This window comes from Carica papaya, chromosome 1, assembly GCF_054855325.1.
Source record: "Carica papaya isolate Zhongbai chromosome 1, ASM5485532v1, whole genome shotgun sequence".
Lineage (NCBI taxonomy): Eukaryota > Viridiplantae > Streptophyta > Magnoliopsida > Brassicales > Caricaceae > Carica > Carica papaya.
The window spans coordinates 17,486,848-17,510,807 of NC_142309.1; the positions used below are offsets into that span (position 1 = coordinate 17,486,848).

General features: G+C 36.4%; 1 protein-coding gene across 2 annotated transcripts; it reads right to left on the reverse strand.

Annotated features, from left to right (window-relative positions):
- Positions 1–777: 777 nt before the first annotated feature.
- On the reverse strand, positions 778–22,098 carry RANBPM (SPla/RYanodine receptor (SPRY) domain-containing protein). Of its 2 annotated transcripts, none has more exons than XM_088221265.1 (10): positions 21,455–22,096; positions 16,535–16,681; positions 16,276–16,362; positions 15,637–15,682; positions 11,356–11,432; positions 10,351–10,513; positions 9,410–9,478; positions 3,120–3,179; positions 2,357–2,443; positions 778–1,461 (listed from the first exon to the last, which is right to left on the reverse strand). In XM_088221265.1, the coding sequence occupies exons 1-10, from the start codon at positions 21,883–21,885 to the stop codon at positions 1,180–1,182; spliced, it is 1,449 nt and encodes a 482-aa protein (XP_088077391.1). In that variant the 5' UTR covers positions 21,886–22,096; the 3' UTR covers positions 778–1,179. The 2 variants fall into 2 exon arrangements, 1 of the variants encoding a protein (XP_088077391.1); XR_015819561.1 differs by having other exon boundaries at positions 1,446–1,461; positions 2,357–2,462; positions 21,455–22,098.
- Between the last annotated feature and the right edge of the window lie 1,862 nt (positions 22,099–23,960).

Here is a 23,960-nt window from a genome sequence, read left to right on the forward strand (position 1 = left end):
AATTACAAAAAATATAATTTTCCTATTTTAATTTAATTTATTTTCCTTCTAACACCTTAATTTATTTCTTCATAACACCTTTAATTTATTTTTTTAATACTATAATTTACTTTTTTTTAATACCCTAATTTATTGTCCTTTAATACCATGATTTTTCTTCTTCTTTAATAATCTACTTAATGAAGTTAAATTTCTAATAAGTTTCATCTATTTTTATAATAAAATGATTGTGTAATGATTAATATATGTTAATCTTTATGAATTTATTATTTAAATGTTATTCAAATTATTTTCTAATCAGTTATTTAAAATCAATGGATAGATATATCTTGGTTGATGGATGTAAGAAATTCTCATGCACAAATATAAATGCAGCAACATAACAATAAATGAAAAATTAAACAAAATTGAGATTGCCTATTCAACGTCTTTTTTAATACATATAACTAAATATATAATCATCTTCATTATCAAAATATAGATATAATCACGTTGAAAATTAGTTATTAGTAAATATATCATAAATACCACATACACAAGAAAACAACATTATAATATTACATATAATTTTTTTATTTAACTAAGCAAAAAACAAATCAATAAAAATGAGAAGACTACCCTCGCCTAGTCATGTTAATAACTATTCCTTGTGTGATTATAGATGATAAAGTCATATAACCTTTCCCGATAGCAGATAGCCTTGAGTTACATATATATGTATATATATATACATATACTAGGAAAGAAAATGTACATCATCCCCTTCTTTTTTGTGAATTTAACGAACAATTGGGTAATCAATTTCAATGTCCCAAGTAATAGCTGGTTCAGTTGGTAGAAGCATCCATTTACATCCAAGAGTTCTCATATGAATCATTAGAATTCGATGCTCAGAAATAGCACATTGGAAAATCCCTGAACCCCCACAATCTTGCATACACAAAAAACCTTCTCCCTTCAAGAATTTTCGTTGCAAAAAATGCAAAGAAAACTTTTGTATTCAGAGTAAGGTCTGTGTGGTTAAAGCTTACATTGATATAACCTGCGAGCCCTATCTTCTCAGGGAAACCTTTAAGGCCTCTATTGGATATACCAGATCCTTAAACCAATCTGATCGCTCGCATGAAACATCAGTTTTGCCATCTGAACAGGGATGAATAGGGCCAATTTACATTTCAGCTAACTTCTTAGCTTCTTAGTGTAGTTAAGCACTCGGTGCAGGTGGAATGCTTCCCCTTGATCGCCATTCAAGGATCTTCTCTCCAGACAGCATGCAGTTAATTGCCTGAGTAACCTCTCAAGATACGAGTGCAAGCAACCATGCAAATCCCTCATGTTTGGATTTGTTGACAAGATCATGGCGTTAACAATATCAGCCACAACTTCTCGCTGTGATTCTTCAAGAAGATATCCAACAGAAGATTCTTGTGGTTGTTCATATGCCAGCAATGCTACACAATCCTAGAGATGCAGAAAATTGACACAGATTAGCTTCACGCAGATTATAGAAAGATCGGGAACCTATCTTACATCCATCTAGAGATTCATATAGGTACAAGGAATGAGTGCCATCTCTAAAGCAGTTAAAATCTTCCCAACCCACCCAAGCGAAGAACAGAGTAGCTCCTTAATCCAATTTTATTTAAGACAAATGCATAATTATATTTCCTTAGCAAAATAAGATAAGGTCGGTTTCTTCTTTTTTCTTTTTTCTTTTTTTAATTCGAAGGCATTAGCCAAGCTAAAGAGAGATATCAGACTCACAAGTATGGCAGCATGCACATGCACCTTTTTGGTTTAAAGAATAAGCCTGACCCAGTTAAAACACTCACACACCAAAAACACAAAACACGACTTATATTTTTATAAGATTTAAGAGCTTGACTGGAAAGAAAAAAATAGCAGCATTTTAACTCCAAAAACTGATATTACCATTCGGTCTTTACACCCCTTCTTAAACCCATCTTAATTTTTAAATGACCAAATTGCTGCTTAAAGGACCAATAGGAGAAACATGCTCAGTAGTGCTCATATTGCCACCCCTCTTTTATTGATCTGACAACCATTCACCATATATATAAATTACATAAATACATACATATATATGAAATACCATTTAGCATATTGATCAAACATGAATTCACTTGGTCCATCCATTAGACTAAAACACATCTAAACCTGCGCTCAGATAAATCCATATGATAAAGGTACAAAACATGGTAAAATCAAGTATGCAAATATATGCAACAATTCCAAAAGCCAGTCGGTAAATTAAAGAAGCAAATAGAGATCAAACTTCACAAATATATGTCATAGATGCAGAACACTTGATAGCGCTAAACAAAAGTTTCCATACCTGCACTAAATCTTCAAACCTAGACAATCCAAAAAACTTTGCCAACTCAATCCTTCCATACTTCACAGCTTCCTCTAGCGCTCCAACCTACAGATCAGGCATGTTTCTGAAACATAAACAAGCATGAAAGATGTGTTCTCTTCTTTTTGCAAAACAGGCCGATACTTTTCCATTAGACTACCAGTCTATTATATTCAAATTCAATTCCTGTATCTTAATTATTTGATATGTAAAATTTAATCATATTTTATCATAACTAATACATTATTAGACCAACTCACTTATTATCTTCAATTGTGCAATGAAAAACTTGCATTTCCACTTATAAACGAAAAAATCATAAAAACATTTAATTTCAATCGAAATGGAATTAGTTTGGAACTTGAATGCTATTTTTCTTCAAATTTTTATCCTATTTGCATTGGCTTCATACCCCTATACCATAAAATTAATATCTAAAGCAAAATTAACTTCAAGGTTAGTTTATCAAAGTACATGATACATGTCAAAAGTTCTTCCAGCTTTACTGGAGCATTCACTAAGAAGGTAATAACCAAATAAATAGTATTGACATGTAATATCCAGCCCAAACTTTAAAAAAATATTTTCTACCAGAAAAGCTTCAAAAATATTTTCAGAAGAAAACTTCAAAATGTAAAATAAAATAATCATGTTTTAACAAGTAGCTGGACTTTTCTTCCGCATTCCCAGTGCCGCAAAAAAATCAAGATCTAAAAAATTAAATAGGCTAAAAGATACATACCCGAACCAATTCAATGAATTTTTGACAGTGAAGAAGAAAGCAGGCAACTGATTTATCATCCTGCAGAAACAAAATCGAATGTCATGATGTCTAATAAAGTTAATGATAGTCAAGTTTTACTCGACTAGATCAAAGAAACACAATAAATTTCATTGCTTAATATGGTAAGACCAATATCATGGTTAACTTGTTCAACACTATATAAATACTTAGAAAAAGAAATTTCTTTTCCAGAGAACATAATTGAAAGATGAGTGGTTAATAACTGAATATCCATAATCATTATTAAAAAGATCCCACACACCCAATAACATACTAAAAGTTCTCTGAATTGGTTTAAATTATTTCAGTTAAGCACAAGCTAAATACTTTTTCTTTCTGTCCATAAAGATCCAAGGTGCCTAACTGCCTGTCTGGTAAAATAACTAGAGTGAGCAGGAGAGAAGTCAGAAATTATAAATAAACAAAATAATTCTAGCACCGGCTGGCAAATAACAAGATTAAGGAAGAGAAATCATAAACTTCTTAGCTAAAGAAGCTGCCAGTTGAACCTGAATCAATCTAACTAAACATCCAAGAACTTAATCATAGCCTGTCAAAAGTTTGAATAGCCAATCCCAAGCGATCCAACTGTCTAATTATCTGAACCATTTCAACAATTCAGTTTCTCTGTGTTATTTTTTATAGGTTTTTTCAACTATTTTTTCTTGTTTTTGTAATTTTTTTATGACAATTTTTTTTAAAGAAAAAGTTAAAATATATTAGAAAGGCATCAAAGGGGGTAACACCCGTAAACATAGGAATTTAAAGAGAGGTAAGGGTATCAATAACATCCCCAAAATTTTCATCTCTAATGATGTCATGCCCCAATATACAATACTCAAAATATTTAAACCACCTATCTCTAAGTTTGTATCTATCTACTGCCTCAAAAGCTCGATAATTTCTCTCTTTCCAAATGACTCAAAAAATAGTCAAATGAATAATCTTTACAATATTCTTTTTAGAGTGAATCCCACCCCATGCCCAAACTTCAGCCAGCACCGAACCCGAAGAGACCCACACAATACCCAATAAGTTATAAATCATGTGCCACAACTCATACACCACCGGGGAGCTTAGAAGGTGGCAACAGGTTTCCTCTGCCTCTCTGCACATGAAACAACAATTAGCCACGATTAACCCCTTCTTTGTAGTCTGTCTAGAGTCGGAATGCATTCCCTACATGCCTCCCAGCCGAAAAAAGCAATTCTCGGAGGGAGATTGACTTTCCAAATCTAATTGTGAGGAAATGTGTACCCACTGTTGGAATCCTTCTCAATAATCCATTTATAATATGATGACACAGAAAACTCACCCTTTTTATTCAGCCTCCAGATAACATGGTCCGATTTATCATTGATTTGGCATTCTGCAATCAAATGTAACAGCTTCAGATAATCCCCAACTTCCCAGTCATTCAGATTGCGTGTTACATTAGCCGACCAAGAGCAACTTCCATTCACCAAAGAATAAGCACCCTCGATCCAAATTGCATACAGACTTGGAAATCTATCCTTTAAGCAATCCCCATCCATCCATTTATCTTGCCAAAACCTGATGATATTGCCTCTGCCTACCTACCACTTGATGCATTCTTTGAAAACAGGCCACCCCTTCTAGATTTTTTTCCACAGGCCTAGTCCACGGTCCCTTCTGTCTAAACCCCCAACACCTTCAAGAGCAGCCCCACGCCATCTAGCATCGATAACCTTTTTCCATAGCTTTCCATCTTCCTTCATGTACCTCCATAACCACTTGCGTTTTAGCGTCATATTCATTTCAACAAGAGATCGAATTCCCAAACCTCCCTCTGTTTTCGGTTTGTTAATTTCAGACCAGCTAACCAAGTGGTATGTTCTCTTTTCTTCTCCATCACCCCAAAGGAAACGACTTTGAATGTTCTCCAGCCTTTTAGCAATACTACATGGGATGGTAAGAATGGAAGTAGATGGGGAGGTTAGCAAAAGTGCTCTTTATGAGTGTAAATCTACCACCTTTTGATAGAAACTGCCTTTTTCACCCCACTAGTCTCGATTCAAACATTTTCACTACAGGATCCCAAGTTGACTTATCTTTGAATTTAGCTCCCAGTGGGACACCGAGATATTTGATAGGTAACTTGGCAGACTTAAAATCCAATAGTTTAGCAAAACAGTTGTCATCACCGTTGTTCCCCACCCTAGCAAGTTCGGATTTTTGGAGATTAATATTGACGCCCGACACCCCTTGAAAGCACAAAAAAAGACTCTTGAGATACAACAAACCCCTCTTTTCAGGTTGGCAAAACAGGAGCGTGTCATCAGCAAAAAACAAGGGTGAAACTCCATTTTGTTGTCCCCTCTGCCAACAGTCACCCCTCCTATCAGTCCAAGATCTCTAACTCTGTACATCAGGCCATTTAAAGCCTCCATGACCACGATAAACAATAATGGGGATAGTGGATCCCCTTGCCTTAAGCCCCGAGACCCCGTAAAGAATTTGGAAGGCCCTCCATTAACTAAGACCGCAAAAGATGAGGTAGACAAACACCCTTTCATCCACATCCTCCACTTATGGCCAAAACCCAACCTTCCCAACATGTAGTCGACAAATTCCTAGCAAACATGATCATATGCCTTTTCCATATCCAATTTGCAAATCAGGCCATCAACTTTATTCATGACTAGCTCATCAACCACTTCATTTGCCACAAATACTGCATCCTGAATTTGTCTCCCTTCCACGAATGCAAGTTGGCATTCATTAATAACCTCACCCAAAACTCTTGCAAGCCTGGCAGCTAGGACTTTTGCAATAATTTTATAAATACACCCCACTAAACTTATAGGTCGAAAATCATTGACGTGTCTTCGCCCCTTTCTTTTTGGCAATCAACACCAAGAAAGTGGCATTAAGGGACCTAATAAATTTCCCATTATGGTGGAATTCTTTAAATACGTCCATAACATCATCTTTAATCACATCCAAATAAACTTGGATGAAATTCATATTGAATCCATCCGGCCCTGGGGCCTTGTCACCATTGCAGCATTTTAAGGCAGCAATCACTTCCTCCTCAGTGAAATGTTTTTCCTGCTATCCATGCTAATATTCTTGAAAGCTAGACCCTCAAGTCTCAGCCGAATCTTGAACTCTTCTTCATATAACTCTTTAAAGTGTGTCGTGACAGCCTCTCTCATCTTGTCATTCCCACTGTATTTCACTCCCTTTACCCACAGCTCATCAATGTAATTGCAGTGTCTTCAGTGGCTAGCTAAAGCATGGAAATATTTAGTGTTCCTATCACCCTCTTTTAACCATTTCTCCCTAGATTTCTGTCTCCATGTCTGTTCTTCAATTTTGGCCTGTCTTGCTACCGACACTTTAATTTCATCCCGCCTCAAATCCTTAACAGTCAGACCTTCACTGCTTTCTTTGACATCCAAATCCCCTAATTCCTTCAGCAAGCTGCCCATATATTCCTCTTCCTTTCTCAGTTCCACCTTAGTCCACTCTTTAATGCCATTTTTAAGCATTTTCAGTTTGCATGCAATTCTGAAAGAAGCAGTACCAGATACCACATAACCATTCCACTTCTTCACCAATGCCCTGAATTTTGACTCATGCACCCACCTGTTATCCAGCCTAAAGGGAATTGGACCCCACTGGATACCATCAATGGAGAGACAAATGGGGTAGGGATCGGATATAGCACATTGAAGCAGAATTTGTGTAATACCAGGAAACTAAAGAAGAATAGAAGAAGAAATGAGGAATCTATCAATTCTGGAACAAGAAGGATTGACCCTTTGATTTGTCCAAGTCCATGGCCCTCCCACAAACAGAATATCAGCCAAACCAAGCTCCTCCACAGCTTCAACAAACTCCATAGCAGTATGAGTCTCAAAGTTACCACTGCTCCTCTCCTCTGTTTTCATAATCAGATTGAAATCACCACCAACCACCCAGTGGCACCCCTATTTCCTTTTACAAATTTGTAATTCTTTCCACAAAAGTTCCCTCTCCTCCTTATTGCCTCTACAGTAAATCCTGAAGAATACCCATTCCACTCCACCCCTGCAACTCTTAAATAAAACGGACAGAGAGACTTCACCAATCAGAACATCCGTGCAACGAACACAATCTTCATTCCACATCACCAGAATCCCCCCTGCAGCTCCTTTGGCTGGCACACAATGGCTGCCAATGCTCCCCAATTTCCAGATACTCTTTAATAAATTACGGTCAAGTGAATCCATTTTCGTTTCCTGTAAACAGATAACAGATGCCTTCCATCTCCCCAGACAGCTCTTGATCACTGTCCTCTTCTTAATGTCATTCATTCCCCTAACATTTCAAGATACAATTTTGTCAATCACTAAACTAGATTTTATTATAGATTCCAGCATCCTCCACTTCCTTCTTCCTCCCATCATAATTCACAGCGAATTCTAATCTTTTCAGCTCTCTCGGAATTCTGCCCTCGGCTTTTTTTCTTCCCTTTGTCCCCTTTTCTTCCATCTTTTTTTTCTCTCAACATGCCTTTTATATATTTCAGAAAAGAAATATAATACCTGATTTTCCATCCCATCCAGTGATACACCCATCATCTTACTGAACTTACAAATATTCTGTAAGACCCAACTCAAACTGCTTTCATCCGCTTGCCATACTGGTGCCTCGGGCTGGAAGAACACACTGATCGCTTTCTCATTCTTGGTCAATAACTGGGCATCCAAGGCTTGTACCTCCTCTTCTGCCACAACAATTGCCCGTTCGTTGCCGCTAGGATTTTTCTCTTCCTCTATATCCTCCATGTTTTCGACCTTGTTTTCCAACAACTCATCCGCCATCCCCTTGAGTAAAATTGCATCATGTTCATCGAACAGTTGAGCAAGCATCAACTCCTCTTCGCTGGTTTCATCTTTGCCGGGCATCACAAATACACCTTCCTAACACTACATACTCTCCAATGTACCAACTGTCGAAGCTTTCAACCCTTTTGTACCTGAGGGCTCACCACACACATTTTTGCTACCAACAGGCCTCCAAACAGGCATAAGAACTCCATTTTTCCTTCTCAGCCCATCCTCCATCAAGCCCGAAACCCTAACACTTTTGTCTTTCTCTTTGCGTGAAGAACATCTCACGCCCCTCGACCCAAATGAAGTTGGACCAGGACCATTAAAACCATAGTGCTTTGGGCCGCCCTCCAATAACTTTCGCGGGTCTGGTCGGGTTATCTGTCTGCACTTATCGACGTAATTCATGGATCCAGTTTACCCTACCTGTGAATCAGTTTTCTTACAGAGTTGAGCGCCACCGCGTAACTTCGACCTCCCCCCATCGCTTTGGAATATCGGATCAACGCTTCGCAATACGGACAACTAAAGTAATACAAACGATGTTCATCCCGAACCAGGGTCCTCTCACTTGAGAAAACCACCTTCCTCTCCGAACATTTTTTGGAGTCCGGATTGACAACCTTTCGGTCCACCAACTCAAAGGCAGCCACCATGAAAATCCACCAACCTCTTCCCTGATACGCGTCCAGGATAAAGATGCACCTCGTCTTCCTTTCCCATGATTCCAAGATAAGTAGATACACGCCCCTCCTATTCTTTCCAAAAGAAATCCACAGGTCTCAGTTGTGGCCTCGAAAGCTTCTTGCCCATGGCATCTCGATGATGTAACAGTAAAATTCTTCAAGTGCCTTCAACAGCCATTCAACGTCCACCTTTCCCAAAGATATCTAAGTTTGGAAGCCTCTCCCGTTCTCACAAATTCGCAGTCCATCCATATTCCTTCCCTTGCTTACCAAATCAAAAGATTTATTCTCAATAACCAAGAATCTCCGGTCATTCTGGGCTCCCATGTTGACCTCAAGTGTTTGCATTAAAACCCCACACACCTCACTAACCAGATGAGGATTGGTCAGCCATAACGGCCGACCCAAACTGCCCTAAGCTTGTCCTCGTGTGTTTGTAATGAATTAAAAGAAGTAGGAAATCTGACAGAAAGAAAGGATCTGTTTTGGAAAGTTAGGGCGAGTGAAGATTAGAGAGAATTTTAGAGAGAGAAAATTAGTTCCAGCTTTTTTACTAATTCAATTATCATGAAAGATAAGAAAAAATAATGATAACTACATTATTGAGTTTTGAATATATAGTTTATTCATCTATCCATAATAAACATTACAAAGGAACACATATGACAAGATGGAAGGACATTCCAAAAACAGGCAAAAAAAGATGCAAAATAAAGTTTACCTGAACAATCTGGGGATACCAATCACGAAGTTTATTTAGTGCAGCATCAATCTCACCATTCCGGATTAGCTTCATGAACAGATAAAACAGCAAAACCAAGTTTACAATAAATTAACGCAGCTTAGTTAAAATTGAGGAACAGCGAAATTAGTCAATTAACAGATACTTGGCAGAGGCATAATGAACAAAAGTAATAGTAGACATAGTCCCTTTAGCAGATAACTTGAAATTTAAACAAATTATGACCTGAAATTTTGAAATTTTAATAAGATACAGCAACATAAATTTGAGCTTGTAAAAAGAGATATTTATGCTTTTTATTAATGCTTTGAGTGTAATAAAAAAATTATTGAAGTTCAAGAATGATACAGATACTTATAAGTAAAATCAATATACCCTTAGCACTCACTTAAAGGCAAATCAGGTGTCACGTTACTTTGACCCACCAGAAAAAAGCTACAAAATTCATTATGTATGGCTATAACCGTGATACCCATCTAATACCACCCAGATTTTCCTAAAACTTTAAAAACAGAGTTATCATTTATTGATTAACCGTGAAAATGTTGCTAACTTATTCACCATAAACAGATCTATTAATCTGTTCATGTTGAAACTGTTGTATTAATATTCTAGGTCAATCTTACTTCCTTTAAGCTCTAATGTCTTAGAAGTTACATATGCTTGGCGTGTAAATTAGATTTCTTCTTCATAGATTTTTCCTTTTCTAATGATAGAATATGTAAAATAATCCTCGTTATTTTTCAAACCTCCATTGTAAGATTAACAACTCATCCCTTATTTCAAAAAACAAAAAGATTACAACTCATCCCTTTAAGGCTCATGATCAAGCAATGAAATCCCAAAGAAATATGGACAAAAACACAAAGTCTATGCACACAATTACTGACAACCATTTGTCCTCCTATAAGTGGTCCTACCTGCCGTAGCGTCTTTCTCTGAGGTAATGCATATAATATATCCTGCTCATCGAACCCATTTTCTTGAGATATATAGACAGGAGGAACAGTACTTTTACTTGCCAAGTCAAAAGAATTGAGGGTATCCTCATAACCATAATGAAGCAGATAGGAGCGCACAAGCCTGATCGTTGAAATATAGACATTAAAATATATAGATAAAGGAACATTACTAGTCTAAAAATAAAAAAATGGCTCACCAACGCAAGGAAGATATTCGCTGTGATATACTGATGAGAAGAAATACTAAAACATGATATAAAATCTAGATTTGAAGCACAGACAGAGAAAATAAAGGTTCAAATGAAAAACAAAGAATAATTAATATAAACAGCTTTACCTCCTTGGTAAGACACAAAATTTGACAGGAGATAATTGTTATTAAAAAATATTTGAAGAGAAAAAAGGCAATAATATATAAATATCTTCATTAGGAGTAGTACTTCTAACCTTATTAATATTAGTATTTTTTAGTCTAATTCTACTTGAAAAAATATTACTTAACAATATACAAATATTTTTTGTAATCTCCTTAATATGATCATTCAGTTATTCAATAAAATACTTCGAGAATTTCCAATACTTGATGTGTGATTCAATCCAATTTTAAACCTTCTAGGTTTCCTGAATAGGCAAAGTCATCCCTAATTTCCTACATCAGACTTGATATAAATTTTCTGTTTTTTAAGTGCATTATCATATTTAATTTCCTTTGTCCGGTATATCACAAGAACTGCATAGACCATAGGCTAAATCCACAACGATGTGGAGTAGAGCCCAAATTTTTGGCCTCAACGAAATGAATGCAAACGTAAGTCGGGCCTCAATAAACCACTTAATCCACTGTTGTGACAAGCTGGTAAGCTTTTGAAACTTCAAAAAATAAAGAATGCAATAACTTAATATCAGAAAATGGAATCTCTCACTTCTCTTATTTCAAGTGTAAAATTATTCAAATATACTTACCCATAACTCACATTTGGAGGCAGAGATATTTTTTCTATCATCATCTGCTGCTTATTTCTTTCTTGTGCTTCATATTCCTAACAAGATTATAAGAGAGAAATAAATTTATCAATACGCTATATTATTATATACTTAATCTTAAAAAACTGAAAATTATACCAACTAATTAAATAAGAAGAATGACGTGCTCAGAAGAAAAGTTTTCTAGAGAGCCCATTATTTTATTACAAAATATGGGTTGAGAGAGCCTCGAACTAGTTCTATTACAAAATACAGGGTTCGTTCGTATGGTATTTTTTCTTTCTCTAGCCCCTTTCATCATATTTTTTTTCTTTCTAAAACTTTTAAAATACATAGCACATAAAAAAGCAGAATAATATAGAACTCATATCCACTTCAAAGGAGAAAAAATAAGCAAATAATTATCAAGATGATTCACCAATCCAGCATGGATAATGCAATATCAATTCTGCTACAACTTCAGCGTAATTAAACTGGGTGGCTATGATGTGATTTTAGGGGTGGATTGGATGAAGCAATCAGCCCCCTGATTTTTGACTTTTCAACTCCAAAATCAAATTTAAAATTTAAAGAATTGGATATTACTTTAGATGGAGCTGCAGACTCTGAAAAATTAATCAGCACGTCCAGTGGTGGCATTTAAAAAACTAGGCCAGAACCAGCAATAGTTTGAAGGAGAAATATTTCTTTGTGTAATGGCCACTGAGAAAGACAGTGGTGACCAGGAGAGCAGGCAACAGAAAGATGAGATCAGTTTGCGGGAGCATACAGTAAGTTTTGGTTGAATTTGACGATGGATTTGCAGAACCAAAAGGGTTACATCCTAAGTGGTCTTTTGATCATGCTATTCCCTTGGTAGCAAAGAGCCCACCTGTCAACATAAAGCCCTACAGATATCCTCATTTTCAAATAAATGAGATAGAGCAAGAAGTTGAAAAGATGTTGGAAGAAGCAATAATTCAGCCGAGTACCAGCCCCTTTATATCTGCCATGTGGTTGGTAAAAGAAAAGATGGAACATGGAGAATCTGCATAGACTACCATGAGTTGAACTCTCCTATGGTAAAGGACAAATTTCCTACCAATTATTGACGATCTGTTACATGATTTATTTGAAGCGTCAGTCTTCTCCAAGATTGATCTCACAGCTGGATATCATCAGAAAACAGTCAAGGAAGATGATATTCCCAAAACCAGATTCCATTACGCATCATGGGCACTACATGTTCAAAGTGATGCTATTTGAATTAACAAATGCACCAGTCATCGGATCCCAGTGGAGAGAGGAAGGAGTGGCAGCCTTTAATAGGGTGAACGAAGACATAACAACATCTCCTGTTTCAAGGCCCGATGATTTTTCCAAGCCTTTTGTGGTGGAAACCAAGGCTTGTGGAATTGGAATAGGGCAGTCTTAATGCAAGAAGGACAGCCATTGTATTTATCAGCAAAGGCCTATGCGTAAGAAACCAGTCTCCGTCAGTTTATGAAAGGGAATTAACAGCAGTCTTATGAGTTGGGTCAAAGTGGTGTCACTATCTGGAAGCTGCACCCTTCACCATCAAAACTGATCAAAGGAGCCTAAAATACTTTCTGGAACAAAAGGTGACTTCCATGTTACAACAAAAAGGAGTAGTCAAGTTACTTGGGTTAGACTATCCATTACATATACAAAAAGGTGGCCAACAAAGTAGCAGATACCCCATCCTAGAAAGTAATTCTGAATTGAATGCACCAGACTATTCCAACAAGCAAAAGTAATTCTCAATTGAATGTAGTTGTAACCATGTCTTCACCTGCATGGTTGGAAGCTATAAAGCAGATAAATTTTCAAGTAAATTTTTACAAAAGCTGATGACTTATCCACATGGGAGGCCTCCCTATCAACTGCAGAATGGTATTCTGAAGTACAAAGGAAGAATAGTGTTTGGGAGTAGCAAGGATTTGAGGGCAAAAAGTGTTCAGCAATGCCACAATTCCGCAATTGGAGGATACTCATGTAAATGGGCTACCTACAAAAGATTAAAGCAATATTTCTTTTGGTCTGGTGCTCAAAAACAGGTGGAGGATTGGATTCGCTGCAGTTGTAAAACAGAGAAAGTTCCAGTTTCTGTGCTGTTACAACCACTGGCCATTTCTAGCAATCATGGATACATGTTTCCCTTGATTTTATTGAACAATTATCAAAGTCGGAGGCAAAGGATATTATGCTAGTGGTGATGGACCATTTCACCAGATATTGTCACTTTTTTGTTTTAAGCATCCTTCAACAACCTAAGGGGTTGCCTGCCTCTTTTTAGAAATGGTCATAAGTTATATGGCACTCCTAAGTTTCGGTTTCTGATCGCAAAAAAGTTTACAAGCCTGTTTTGGCATGAATTAGTGAATTGACCAGAATCGCCCTACATCTTTCATCTGCTTACCATCCTCAACAAGATGGTTAGACTGAATGACTTAATGTCTTGAGATGCATCTCCGTTGCATAACTCATCAGAAACGTAGAGCTTGCACTAAATAGTTAGCTTTGGTTGAGTGGTGATATAATACAACTTACTGCTCTAGCTTAAAACCTATCCATTTCAAGCTTTGCTATGGGTATATGGCTCCTCACTATTCAGATAGTCTGGAAATCAATATTATTTCTGATGTAGTGCAAATATTTTTTGCAGGAAGGCATCAAACGAGCTAGATGCTCAGACGGGAACTAATTGAGGTGCAAAATGGAATGAAACAGTTTGCAGATATGCACCAGACTGAAAGAGTTTCAGAAGCATGAATTGGTTTTGCTGACACTTCAACCTTTTGGGCAAAATCTATTACTGGCCCTTGCAACTCCAAACTCTCTCCACATTTTAGGGACTCTTTGACGCAGTCCAGAAGATTGGCGTTGTGGCTTATAAGTTGGTACTACCTGATACTTCTTATATTCATCCAGTTTCTTATGTATCCCAACTGAAGAAGTATTTACCAGGAAAGCAAATTTTCTTTGAATACCCTGGCTATGACACGGATGGAACTATGGTCATTGAACCTGATCACATTTAGCAGCGCCGGCAAGTTATCAAAGATTGCAAGGAAAAGGACCAAGCATTGGTCCAATGGACTGGCTGTGAAGAAGAAGACAGAATCTGGGAAGACTTTGAGTTCCTTCAGCAGCAATTTCCTAATGTTAACCTTGAGGACAGGGTTGTCTTATGAGGAGAGGGTATTGTCAGTAAACCTTTGAAGGCTTATTGATGGCGGAAAAAGAAAGCATAGTTAAGATGTAACTACTACTTTATATTTCAAAAGAAAAGATGTCACTACTACTTTAATAACTGACTGGATCAATTAGAACTGATGAAATTTGTTGGAAGTTGTTAGCAAGTTGTCAAGAGGATTAGGACACTATCAATAAGCTGTAGGATGTCGACTGAAGTATTTTTTGATATACTCAAACCTGAATGCAATCAGCAGTCTTTCATCAACCTAATTCTGTTCTCTCTCTTCTCATCTCATCTAAGCTTCTTTCCACATCTCTCTTTATCCAATAAATAAATTCCTACTGGCAAATCAGAATTCATGTCTAAATCTCTTGACAAAATATTTCCAATAAAAAGGTTGCAGGCATAACTACTATCAGGAAACACTACTGAGTACAATTAATTTCAAACAATTGAGAGTTACCACCAAATACTAAAACAACTAGTATCAGGATAAAAAGTGCATGCTCGTATGGTTCTCAAGTTAGATTACTGCTAAATTGCAGCAAAAGTAAGCTATGCATAATATCAACAAATAGCAGGTTGAACATACAACAAGCATTTTGTATGACACCATCAAACTCAAACACATTAAAAAAATGCAGTATAAATGGTGGCCTACAAATAATTCAGTCAAGCGAGGTAAATTGTAAGAAATCATACGATATTACCTAATATAGAACCTCAGTACATAACAAATTCTCTTTTAGATCTTATAGGAAACAAAAATGTTACAAAGGTTTTCACCTCTCGAGAGATCCAACCTCAGCCATGCCAAAATACCTAACACGGGCTTAATAGTTCACATCAGATTACATAAAACAACAAAAAAACATAATTTTATGACCGTGTCTTAAAGCAAGAAAAGTCTCAAGTAGACTCCCATTTTTTTTTCTTATTTAAAAGAATACCACAAGAGCCTTGATTAATTCCTTAAAAACTAAGCTGAGAATAACAGAGAGCAGCAATATACATAAACAACTAAAGAACTGAACACAGAACTAAAAGAGATAACATCTTGCCTTAAGATCAAAAGCAAACTTTTTCTGTCCAAAGTTGACATGAACCCTGCAGGATTGAAATCAAACACACATGAAGAAAAACCAATAACAGCATCACTCCTGGTGGAAACATTTACAATATGATGATTATGCAGTGATACTAGGATCACATCAAGTTGACATGAACCCTTATGGCCGACCTTTTCGCTCAAAGTTCCTCGAGAGCGTGATGAGACGATCGTGTGTATAGAAAGGGAGAAAGTTTTAGGAAGGAGAGGGTTGGATTGGTTGAGAAGGTTGAGAATGTAGAGAGGTTTAGAGAGAGAGAAAGTTTTTAGAGAGAGGGAAGTTCACAACAACAAATATGTGACTCTAATTAAAAGAGATAGACAATAGAGCATTTGATGGAAAGGAAGATATTTTTGGAAACATTATGAACAAATGGCACCATATTTCTGGTTTCATTGTGCTAGAACATACCATTAACCATTTTGACGATTTAGGGTCAACAGTAGATGTATTAATTTTGTAAATCTTTTGTACATGGATTGACACCTCCTTGCAACTACACTTCAATATATTCTACACTTTTATCTCAAAAAAAAAAAAAAGAGATATCACTGAACACTAGTATAAATATCAAAAGGAAGCACAACATACTCCTCATTTTGGCTATGTACAGCAACTGTAGGAAACAGGGGACCCTTCATGTCCTTGTACACCGTCCCTATGATTGCCCCATTTTTACTGTCATCAATATTATAAGCAGACATGAATGTAAGATCTTTAGGAGTAATGAGACGCAACAAAACATAATTAACAGTACACTGAATGATGTAAAATCCAATTATATTTTCATATATTCAGAAACTAATGAACTCCAACACATAAAAGAGAAAAGTGTATATAACCATCTTACGTGAAAAAGAATTCCTGTGACGCGTAATTGATACCACCACCAACTGTATCACCTGTTGTATAGGTTGGGCCAAAAGCCTCTCCCTTCCCCTGTCCACGATATAGAAATCCGTCATCCCCATGATAGCCACAACTGTTTGCTTCCCATCTGCCACAGAAAAATCAAATTAACACCACCCACTATTAATAGAAAGACTATCCCATTTTGACACTCAAGTAAAATGGGTAGTAGTATATGGTTCTGGATGGATGGACCAGAGAAAGAGACCCATGAAAGCATCCTCCGATACAATTTTAGAGAAGAACAATGGAAACGCTTATTTCAAAGGGCACCAAGAGAGTGCTGCCTACGTCCAAATGAACTAGCAAACCCATATTAGATACAATCCAAAAGGTCAAGGAGGTGCCATACACTAATCAGAAAGAAGTTGACCATATACCATAAGCTAAGACAGCACAGTTAAACATTTCTAATTCTATGTTAAGGAGATTCAAAACCTTCGAAATCTCTCTCTCTTTTTTCTTCAAAGATAACCTTCAAAAGCTCTCCTATTCCTTTCTCTCCAAATGATATGAATGGTACCTCAATGATCTTTGTCTCAACTGAATATCTCCCCACACCAATAGTTTTGTCACTAGTGAAGCTGCAACAACCAATCTATCACAAAAATAGGTAAATTTTATCCTCAAATCAATGCGAAATCTCCCTTTAATCAAATGCGCTGTGAATAACCAACAGCCTTTGCTCCTCCTTTGCAATTTTAAGCAAGTCTTCACCCTAGATGTAAAGGAGAAAGCACACAAACACAATCTAAGTATAGGTTGTAATTTTCTTAAGTTACATGAATGCCTTGAACTATTTCCCTAGTAAAATATACACAGTATAAACTATACTTTTTTCTCTTTGAACAAAAACGGATGCTGTGCCATACCGTTTGAGGAATACTCTTCATCCTTCATTTGGATTGTACTTGTCCAGAAAATCCAATTTGTCCAGGGTATCAAGCAAAAAAATTTTCTATGCCACCATAGAGTGGAAAGAAAGTGAAAGAAAATAAATACCACATGCAAACTGCCTATAATTCAGATATTCTATACCCAAAAAAAAATAATAATAATAGAAGAGATAAGCCAATTCTTTTTTAATTATTTGAGAAAAAAAGAGGTGCATTAACAAGGCACCCAGGGGTGCCACCCAAGTACAATAGAAAGAGATAATTACAGGTTAATCAAAACACCAATAAGGTCATCCCAAGTCCTCTATGAAACCAGGAAGATTCATCTCCAGAAGTCCTATTTCTCTCTTTCGAAATAACTGTAACACCCAGCTAGCCCAATGTTTTCTTCGGCGCCCAATCTAAAGGATCCAAGCCCACAGGCCAGCCCCACTCTTCTCACCTGTAACACAGCAAAAAGGTGGACGGTGAGGATTGGACTGGTAGGATGAAGGACTAAGATTTGGTGGGAAGGGAGATATATAAATAGGGGTGGGTTGAGGGGAAAAAAAAGGAAAAGAAAAAAAAACAAGAAAAAGGGGGAAAAGAGAGAGACGGTCGACAGTGAAGGAAGGAGAGTGAAGAAGGGAAGGAGAGATCAGTAACAGAGGTTGAAGAGGCGTACCAGAGGAGAGGACTTTACCGAGCTAAGAGGAGATGGAGGCTAGAGGTAAATAAATTTGAATGCTCAAATGTTGTTATGGTAATATGATTTGAAGTTTTGTTCAGGTTGTCTGATGGAGGATTTTGAGTTGTGAGGAAGTAGAGAGATGAGGAATGGTGAGCGAACTGAGTGGAAGTAAGGAAGAAGGAAAGGAGTCGACTGAAATGGAGTTAGGTTGAGTGGTATAGCAGAACTGGAGCGATTTTGCTGGTCAGATACATTGAAGTGTCGATATTGGTACCAGTGGAGGTGAATACTAGTGCGTCGATATTGGCGACGGCAGAGAGGGAAGTTGCGGCGCCGATATTGGTGCTAATAGCTGATTGCGTATGCGGCCGAACTGAGGCCGGTGGGGGTGCATGTATATTGTGTACTTTGTGGTGATGTTCTACTTAAATGTTGTAATTTGTGTATACTGCGAATGGTCATGTGTGTATGTGGCCACAAAAAGGCCGGTGTGTGTGTGTGTGTGGCAATATACGCCGATGTTCGTGGCTGGGAAAGGTCGGTGTGTGTGTGTGGCCACCGGAAGGCCGATGTGTGCGTGTGTGGCCACCGAAAGGTCAGTGTGTGCGTGTGTGGCCACCGGAAGGCCAGTGTGTGCGTGTGTGGCAGTATACTGCCGATGTTTGTGGCCCGAAAAGGTCGTTGTGCGTGTGTGGCCGAGCAAAGGCCGGTGTGTGGCTGAGTAGAGTCGACAATAAAGTGGTGGAAATTAAGTGTGCATGTGTGGCCAAGCAAAGGCAGGTGGGTGGCTAAGTACGGTGGAGTGGTGGAAATTAAATGTACGTGAGTGGCTAGCCAAGGCCAATGATGGTGTGTGTATATGGCTGAAAAGCCGGGATGCGTACGTGGCTAGACTGAGGCTGATGAGTGGTCGTGGGTGGCCGACCAGGATTGTGGGAGCGTTGAGTGGTTAGAGACGGTGTAGGTGGTGGGATTATATGTGTATGGGTGGTGTTGGGGCTAGAACTAGAGTGGAACCAGGAATGGCGGAATGGGGTTAGAATGTGTGGTGAGAGGAATGTAAGCGTGGGAGTTAGATGCAACACTGGGCTAGATGTTCAAAATGTATTTTCATACCTTGTTTGAGTTTTGAATCTATTTTACTAGACTAGAGTATGTTCATTGTATATCATTTGTAGATACAGTAAGACAGGAGACGGAACCAAAACCCTAGCCAATGGGACTATACCTAGGGGAAGTGAATTGACAAGAAGTCGGATGCATGTTGGATTATACTGGATATTCATTCATTTTATGTCTCTGTAGTGAATAGAAACTTTCCTTGATTCTTTTCATTTGCTACCTTGATATGGTTGAGTGGAAAACGAGTTGTGAAGATTTCGTTAGATAGATTTGATGATTGTAATGCATAGGGAACAGTTGGTCTTGGATGAGTTTGTGAGTAGGGAGTTCGAGTATATTGTGCGTGTTATGAAATACCTAGGGGTGTTACAATAACCCACAAAGTGGCCACAAGGATAAGAGAACTAAGTTTTGCCTCGTGTTTCCCAACACTGCCAAGCCAAAATCCCATCACAAAAAAGCTTGCTGTCGCCCAACTCAACCCAATAAGTCGCAATTAGGGCACCAATGATGAGAGGAGAAGGGGCACCAAAAAAGAGGTGATTATGAGATTCTGCAGCCCTCTTACAAATGAAACCCTTTTACTGCAAGCTTTCCTCTCTTCCTCATACATTTTTTTTAAAATAAAAATGAATTATTATTATGCCCAAGGTATCAAGGGGGTGCCGCCCATATACAAAATAGTTACAAGTCTAATCAATTGGTCGATGACCACACCCATATCATCCAAGTCTTTAATATCATGACCCAACAAAATAGATTCAAAAATATGTATCCATCTATCCCTAATGTTACCAAAGTTAGTCTCAACGCCCTCAAAAGCTCTATCCCCTCTTCCTCAAATTATCAACGATAAGAATTCTCCCCTTAATATGCCAATTATTTTAGAAGGGATCATATGATGCATTTGAAGATTTCTCTCAAAAAGGGTTCACCTGAATCTCAACAATCTAGTGAAGAAGATTTATCTTTTACCAATAATAAATTGCAAAAAAAAAAAACACCTATTTGAATGTGGGGCTATAATGAGTCAGCAATCCAACTCAAAAATGAGCTTTTACATGGAATGCAAATATATCAATATGCAAGGAATTCGCTTGAAATATGAGATCATAGTAGCAATAACTTTTAATTTTGTCCACAAAGGGAAATGATATATGGCATGGTCCTTAGAATTTATTTTCAAAGTAAGTACTGAAATATCATGATGAAGCACATCAAAGCAGCATATTATGCGCTATGATATCACAAACAATAGCAAATTTCACATTTAAAATTTCAATCATTTTTATCAAACCATTATGAGGAAAGTTTTCATTTCATCCTTCCTAAATAACAGAGTTTGTTAGTACAGATATTTTCTTTATTTTTATACTTTATTTATGTTACTCATTTCATTTCACCTCTTCTGTTTTCCCAGAAACACAAACCAAAAGGATTCATATTAAAATAATAACAGCTAACCAAATAGCATCTTTTATTTCATAGTTAAAATTAAGCATTTCCTATTGAAAGAGAAACCATCTGTATACTAAAGGGAATGTTAAGTGAAAAAAAAAAAACATTCTTATTCCAATCTACGAGCCTTTCATTCATCTCCATGCATATTCAACCTTCTTCCCTTTACACAAAGAGAGCCCAAATTGATAATATCGAATAAACACCAAGATATAACTAAAAGACCCTGAAACAGATACTGGAGACCTAATAGATCTTTTGTCAAATTCCTAACTTATTCCCACACTTCTGTAGATGGCAGCACCTCCTTGATTCCTTGCGTATGGACTTATCACATAATAGAAGGCGGCAAAAAAAAGCAAAAATACAACAACAAAAAAAGAAAACGCCATTCTTTTCACCAGCCTTCCCCTTATTTACTTGGTAGATGAACACAAATCAACTAAATTATGAATCCAAAACAAAAACAAACCTACGCTTCCCTAAATTCTTTTTCTTCCAGCTTCTTTCCCACCAAACAATTTCCTCAAAGCCAAACACGACCCAAAGGAATGGAACGAGTGTCTCAAGAACTTCTAGAGTCACTCGTTTTCCTCGATTTCATAGTAGCCAACCACAGCATGCTTGAACTAACAGCAAAGCAACAAGGAAGAGAACAAGAACAAAAATAATACAAATCAAATAGTCTAAAAAATAAAGGAAATGGCAATCCTACCCGGGCTGTCTGCGCATCTTGAAGTTTTCATTAGTAAAGCCAATGGCTACCTGCCCCTTTGTCCCAGCATCCTTGACGTAAATCTCGAAGTAGTACACGAGGCGCCTAACTGGAGCCGGCTTGTTGGCTTGAACGACCCCAACGTCGTGACCATGGAGGTTGACGTTGGTGTATTTGACCGATAGCTTGTCCGGTGACACCACCAGGAACCCTCCCGAGCTGTTGATTGTGTTGAGCTCCGCCGGCGCCTCTTCTTCCTCCTCTTCCTCATTCTCCCCCATCATCTTCTCGCCGGACGAAGCCCGAGATGCACTAAGCCGCGCTAACTCTAGGAAATACAAGCCGAGATCTCGAGAACTGTTCTTGTTGCTGTCATTTTTGCTGCTGTTGCTATTGCTACCATTGCTAATTGCTGTTGCGGAGTTGTTCATTGTTTCAGATAAATCGAAACCCTAACTTTCAGTATCTCCTGGAATCATTTGATTTTCTCTGAAAATTTTGAAGCTTGTTTAGGTATGCAGGAAGGAATGAAATAGAAATCAGGGATTCGCTTGAAGCGAAAGAGCAAGCTAAGCGGAGAAGAATCTGGAATTATGCTTTTACCCCACTGTCGTCTTTCACCTTACATCGTCAATTCTTATTTTAATGTACGAGTTTGCTGTTGCAGTGTGAACTGTGCCCGGTTCACCTAGAGCGACTCATGGGTTAGTCCGACCCAGTTCAGATTTTACCCGCCTCATGAACTACATTGCCATGTCAGACATAATCCGGGTTGGGCCTTCTACAAGAGATTATGCCTGGGTTGGGTCATGTTTTCAAGTTAAGATCCGGTGAGTGTGTAAAGAGTGGATTATTTTTCTTAATAAATAAACCATTATGTAGTGTTTTAATTCACTATAACAATTACAATTAAATAAATCTAGTCATTTTAAAATACTCATTTTATTGGCAAACATAATAAATTAGCTAATATTAAATTCAACTTGGTGATCGTAACATCACCAATAAATTAATGAATTAGATTAATAATTATAATAAATAAAATATTAAATATTTACTATTATCACACTTTAATATATTTATAAAATAATAAATTTTACATTATTAACGAATATAACACAAATATATTAATTATTAAATTATCATATTATTGATACGAGTGATTATGTTTTATAATTAGTATTTGATATTATTAATTTTTATACCACAAGGTGCGTATAATAGGAAGCATAACAAAATAATTTATATAAATTTAAATTGATTGGTTATGTTATATTCTAATTATTTATTGAAGAAAATTATTTCAAATTTTTATCAGTTTTTTTTTTTAACTTCGTGTTGGGTAAAGTTATAAAAAATTATTAATTAGGACAAAAAAACATAAGAACATTTTAATAATTATTTATTGTAATAATTATACTAATTTAAATAATTATAACCAATTTTTTAACTACTTTTAAAAAATTTATAAATTTTTTAAATAAACTATTAAATTAATTTTTAAAATTTAATATTCTTTCCAATTTAGTATCTAATTGTAACAGTCCGAACTCTAATGTCGGTGGGTACGAATGTTAGCATAATATTTCAAACTAATGAAATAGATAAATATTAAATATGTAACAAAACTACATTTTAATACACATCCCTTGTGACTAGATAATTATTTGTTTACAAATAATTGAGACATCTAAATTAATTTACAATATTAAAATAAAAACTAATAAAAAAATTTCGTCATATTCCTTTGATTTTTTACTTACTCTGACAATGATGAAGTGAATTGGGGTGAGTTTCATGAGCTCACTAAGAAAAATAATTCTATAATAAATACTTACAAATATACATTCACGCAATATATAAAATATAATAATTTTTATCATTAAAAAAAAAGTCAAACAAGTTTTTCCACCCACACCATAAGTAAGAATTATGTGTATTTCGTACAAATATATAAATTATATATTTATGTAAACGTGTATATATATATATAATGCAAAATGTGTTAGTGTTTAAATGTATGTGTAATGTAATATAAATATAATTAGTATGTTTAATTTGTATTTATGTAATGTGTATATATGTTGTTACACATGTGGGTATATATATATATATAAATATACGATAAATGACATATAAATTGATAAGAACAAAACTGATAAGAACATAATTAATAAGAGCAAATGCGTGAATAAATATATATATGATATGTTGTGTGTGATTGTGTGCACGTATTTAGGTGTGAACATATGTGTATGTATTGGTAGAGATTGTGTGTGTGTGAATATAAATCTATGTTTTATTTGAGACATATAGTGATGATACATGTCTGCATTATAATGCATGTGTATACATATTATGCATATAAAATGTATAACCAATGTGTGTACGTATGAAATTTGGTTATACTGCACTTACTGTGTGATCTAGTGCAGATATACGGTGCATTATACTTATTGTGTGATTTAGTACAGTTGTGCGAGAAATATGAAGATTTTGTACTTGC